A 4,653-nucleotide genomic window follows, 5' to 3' on the forward strand; every position below is an offset into this window, starting at 1 on the left:
TGGCTCTGATGTTTCTTCAGTCTAAGAAAGGATGTGTTCATTCTAACACATTGTTTTGGGTTATCCTATTTAACACATTGTAATATTTTAACAAATTATGTGTCATTTCATGTGGATTTTGAGTTCAAATAAATTAACAAGACAAAATTAGTTTTAAGAGTGTTCAGTGGTGAACCTAGGATATTAATCTTCTTGCATATTTCATTCCAATGGTCTGAATCTCTGTGATACACCTTGGAAAAACAGAGGTTCAGACCATGGTAACCTCAAAGGTGGATCCGGCTCTCCTAATAACTATATTTTGACACCATACACATAACACATGGTTTTATTTAAAATATAATGTAAGACAAACACAATGAATCTGAATGAATGAAACTGATAACTTCTTGTTTTTAATAATCAATTTGTCAATGCCATTTTTTTCCTTTGCTGAGTCACAACAAATAAAAATTAATCAGTAACCTAGAGAAGAAAAGCTTGGATAATAAAGACTTCAGACAAACCAAAACAGTGTAGATGCTACATAATGTTAAACCATCGGTCCTTGATATCAAAAATATTTCAGCCAAATAATAATAATAAATTACTTGTCCTCCCACCCAAATGCTTACTCTGTTTGTAGCAACTTCACATAAAGATTGTGCACCTTGCTGGACTTTTTCTGACCTTCAAGGTCCATAAATAACTTTTGTATCATCTCAAATGTGTATTTTAAATCTCGTGGGTAGCTAAGGTTTAAACAATACATTAGGCCAGAAAGAATAAAAGGCAGATGCAACTGATTTTAAATTATTCAACACCACATTTCCTTCTATGACGATTCCCACGTCATCTGGCATTTCAAAGGGTCTCTCACATGGTTTTCGTTTCACAAAGATGGCCATTGTCTGTTTAGAGAGGTCATCTGATTCCTGCTCATCTTGTATATCCTGCAAAAGAAATTAAAAAAAGGGTATACCACACATTATAATAATTAAAAGTTGTACCTGCACAAACCAGTGCCACACACACACACACACACACACACACACACACACACACACACACACACAAAATGGTTAAACACTTCAGCTACACAACAGGACTTCGACATTTAAAGCATTTCTAATGTTAAAGCACATATTAAAAATTACGTAACTGTAATTGAAAATGTTATACATTTAAAATATCTCTAAAATGCTTAAAATATTCTACAAACAAGTTACCATATTAGCACAGAACAGTGGCCATCATCAACATTAATATTAATTGTCCTTACCATGTAGTCTTTTATCAGGTTTTTGTCATCCTCACCAAGGTAGAGAATAATGGATCTAAGGATACACTCTCTCCTTATATTTATGTCACTAGTCTGAAAATTATTTAAAGACTTATCAGCAGTAAATACCAATAAATAAAGGGAGTGCAGCAAAAATGTAAACTAAAGCAGGCTGTGAATACAACAAAAACTGAACTGTGAAGTTTAGTGTACCTCATCAAATGCCAACACATATTGGCTAGTTTTTGAACGAATGGCTCCACCTCTGCCTTTGATAACTTTTACAAGATTTGTGGAAAGTCTGTCTAATTCTGCAAAGAATCGAATCTGAAGGGGGACTGTTGTGATGCGGAGAAATTCTGCATTGATCTAAAAGATAAAAAACAGAAGTGTGTTCTCAGACAACATAGCAATTACAGTAAGATCAAACATAAGCTTTACGTGCCCAAAAAAATACCTCATTCTCCTGGAAAAGAGTAGGCCATCTATTCATAAAATCTGCTATTTTTGGCTGTTCTGTGACAATTTCATAACGCCTATAGCCAAAAGTCTTTGCCAAAATTTCACGAATTACTTTATCGTTTTTTTTCTTCGCTTCATTCAAAAGAGTTATGCACAGTTTTTCAAGGCTCTCTCGTTTCACCAACTGGCAGACTAGGACAGTAGTTTGCCTCTGCTCGTCTTGGTCTTTTAATATTCTTAGATGGGTGAGCATCTTCATTACCTTTAGCTTTTAGTGAATAAATATTAATTTCGGCACAGCCATGTAATTTCAGCATTTTTCTGTAGGTGGCCATTTTAAAATTTAGCCTCTGCTTCCATCCATAGGATCCACAACAGGAACCGAGCTCCTTTAGGCCAAGGATGTCTCTCCACTAATGCCTCTGCTACCTCACTAAAATCAGTGTCTAATGGATATGCTTTAAATTTGTAGATTTGTTCTGCCACTTTTTGTAGAATGTCATTTTTCATCTTCGACCCAACAGTCAACACCTTCGTATTAGCTTGATATTCAGCATTTCCCCTTTCTAATTGAAGCTCAGTCTCATATGAGAAGCACGGGATTGGGAAATTTGTTGGCCATGGATGGGTTCTGGACAAAACAGACTCAGGATGGGAAATGTTTGGGCTTTCTGTGCTGCATTCTGTATTGCATGAAATTTCAGATGTAACGTCATCCATCTCCATGGTCAATCCTGAGGTGGCTGAAGAGCCTAATTCTTGCACTGGAAACATTTCATCCTGTAGCTGAATTACCTTTATGGTGCCAAGATGTATTTCAGAAATGTCAGTTACATTAACAAATTCATCAAAATCAGCATCCAAGTACTGCAGCCTTATGTTTCCTCTCAAATTAAAATTCGTCTTTACTTTCTCAAGCATATCATCCAGGGATGCAGGCAAGCCATTAGGAAGGAACATTTTGTGTGCATCATCTTTTCCAAAAAGTACTCGAAGCCCTATGTTCTTTGTGCAAGCCATTGTGACAATCTAAAGAGAGAAAAGACATAACATCAATAATAGTCACTAAATAAAGTGAAATACATCAGTCAAATTCCTTATATACAAGTGGTTACATACCTAACCATGTTTGTATCTCTTAACTGTTGTAAGATGCATCCCTGAAACACAGTAATCTGCAAGTGGGTACACATCCCTTAATTCGTGAGGCTCTACAAGCAACACTTCTGAATTCAAAGACTTTTCCAAAACAAATGATCTGTAGTGTTCAAAGTACCACGCCTTCAGCTTCCTGACAATAAAACATAATCCGTCTAGCACAACAACCATTTGGACAATTTCACAAAACTCTGGGAGTCCTGCAAGGGAGCCATGTGCCAAAATCATTCCAGTCTTGTAATTTAGGCCATTGTATGTAACATTTTTCGACAAACATGCCTCCTCAATATGCACATATTTTTGCTTCAGTGCTTGTGCAATGTTTTCATTTAGAACATCAAGTGGTAGTGTAGAAACATCTGTAACTTCAAGAGATGGTTTGGGGACAGAGCTCACATGCAAATAATATGCCATCTGAAATTGATGTTTCATTGACAATGACTGGAGCACATTCTTAAAGCAGCTTGTGTGTCTGACAACTCTCTTAAAGAAGCTATGTTTGGATTCAAAACGCATCGTCCAAACTGCCACCAGTGGACCAAACTGACGAATAAGTTGGGGATAGTGCTCCAAGTAATGGTGCTTTGGCCATACCTGTCAAGTTTTGGATTTGAAAATAAGGGAAATTTTCCGGCGCCCACCGCGAACAGTCCCACCACCAACCCAAACAAGCTCCAGTATTCCTTACATTTTAAGACTGGTGAGGGCCGGATAATATTTTTTAAACCTAAGTGCTGATAATTGTGTTAAAATTAACTAAACAAACTAATTCATTAGCAAGAAAACTAGTGAAACACACAGCTCTGTAAAAACTACATTTCATAAGTCACACTCACACTGTGTACATACTATACACACAAATTTGCATCTGTACAAAACCCGATGGCCTTAGGCTGAAAACAAAGCCTTATTTTAACTTCTTTTGCATTATACCTTAATGCCAAAATTATTTATAAACCATTCACTTTTCTTTGTAATGAACAGTCATTTAGAAAATGAAAATGCTAGATGGGGCAGTGGCCCAAACCAAAAAGGGCACTTAGACAAGTGATTACAAGTGATTATAATGGGAAAATATAATAAGAATTAAAGTGTACAGTAGATATTCAATATGATTTATCTGCTGGCTTGATGGAGCTTTGAATCAATGTTTGCAATGTTTAACTGCCTTTACCAGCCTCCCTTTCTGTTCTCTGTTTTTATTTTGTGAAGGCATTGGTGTTTTTTGTATTTTTTGTCTATAAAGTGTGCCAACAACAGCAAATTTAGTATTTATGTTAGCTTAGATCTGACCGGGAACATTTAATTCATTAGACAAGCATTGAAACGATAATAATGTGGATATTTTGTTGCTGTTTGCTTGCTAACTTGTTAGCACTTTTAGAACACCGACAGTAAATCGTTTACCGAAGAAATACGTAAACAAACTTCCAAATTAGTAATTCTGCGGTTTAACAACTGATATATTATGTAATAAATCTACCTGTTAATGCAACAAACTTCAGACAGAAACTGTCGTCTTCGTTCTCCAGGCAGAGAGTGCACACAGAGATGCTGCGGAGCGGGTGGGAAAACACGAAGTGGATTAGCGGAATGAGTGGATCTTTAGCGATCTGGGATTGGGAATGTTTTTTATTACTCCGTCCGGGCATTATTATTTTTGTAATAACGCAGGTTAAAATACGGGAGATTTACGGGAAAATACTAATACGGGAGGACGGCGGGAAAGAAGGGTAAAATACGGGACTTTCCCGGCCAAAACGGGATACTTG

The 4,653-nt window shown here is 36.6% G+C and overlaps 1 protein-coding gene across 2 annotated transcripts; it reads right to left on the bottom strand.

Moving 5' to 3' along the window:
• Nucleotides 1-315: 315 nt before the first annotated feature.
• LOC141351237 (uncharacterized) lies at nucleotides 316-3,754 on the bottom strand. 2 transcript variants are annotated; one of them, XM_073857865.1, is made up of 5 exons: nucleotides 2,843-3,754; nucleotides 1,719-2,752; nucleotides 1,475-1,630; nucleotides 1,262-1,354; nucleotides 316-932 (listed from the first exon to the last, which is right to left on the bottom strand). In XM_073857865.1, exons 2-5 carry the CDS (start codon nucleotides 1,980-1,982, stop codon nucleotides 732-734), a joined length of 714 nt encoding a protein of 237 aa, XP_073713966.1. In that variant the 5' UTR covers nucleotides 1,983-2,752; nucleotides 2,843-3,754; the 3' UTR covers nucleotides 316-731. The 2 variants fall into 2 exon arrangements, with proteins under 2 accessions (XP_073713966.1, XP_073713967.1); XM_073857866.1 differs by lacking the exon at nucleotides 2,843-3,754 and having other exon boundaries at nucleotides 1,719-2,830.
• Between the last annotated feature and the right edge of the window lie 899 nt (nucleotides 3,755-4,653).

This window comes from Misgurnus anguillicaudatus, chromosome 19 (genome assembly GCF_027580225.2).
Source record: "Misgurnus anguillicaudatus chromosome 19, ASM2758022v2, whole genome shotgun sequence".
Classification (NCBI taxonomy): Eukaryota; Metazoa; Chordata; class Actinopteri; order Cypriniformes; family Cobitidae; genus Misgurnus; species Misgurnus anguillicaudatus.

What these genes read in the sequence shown, in the direction of transcription:
- LOC141351237 (XM_073857865.1), bottom strand. Translation starts at nt 1,982, where the DNA reads ATGAAGATGCTCACCCATCTAAGAATATTAAAAGACCAAGACGAGCAG. An exon ending in CTCTTTTCCAGGAGAATGAG is followed by an intron (nt 1,631 to 1,718) that starts GTATTTTTTTGG and finishes TTTATCTTTTAG; the next exon opens with ATCAATGCAGAATTTCTCCG. An exon ending in ACCTGATAAAAGACTACATG is followed by an intron (nt 933 to 1,261) that starts GTAAGGACAATT and finishes TTTCTTTTGCAG; the next exon opens with GATATACAAGATGAGCAGGA.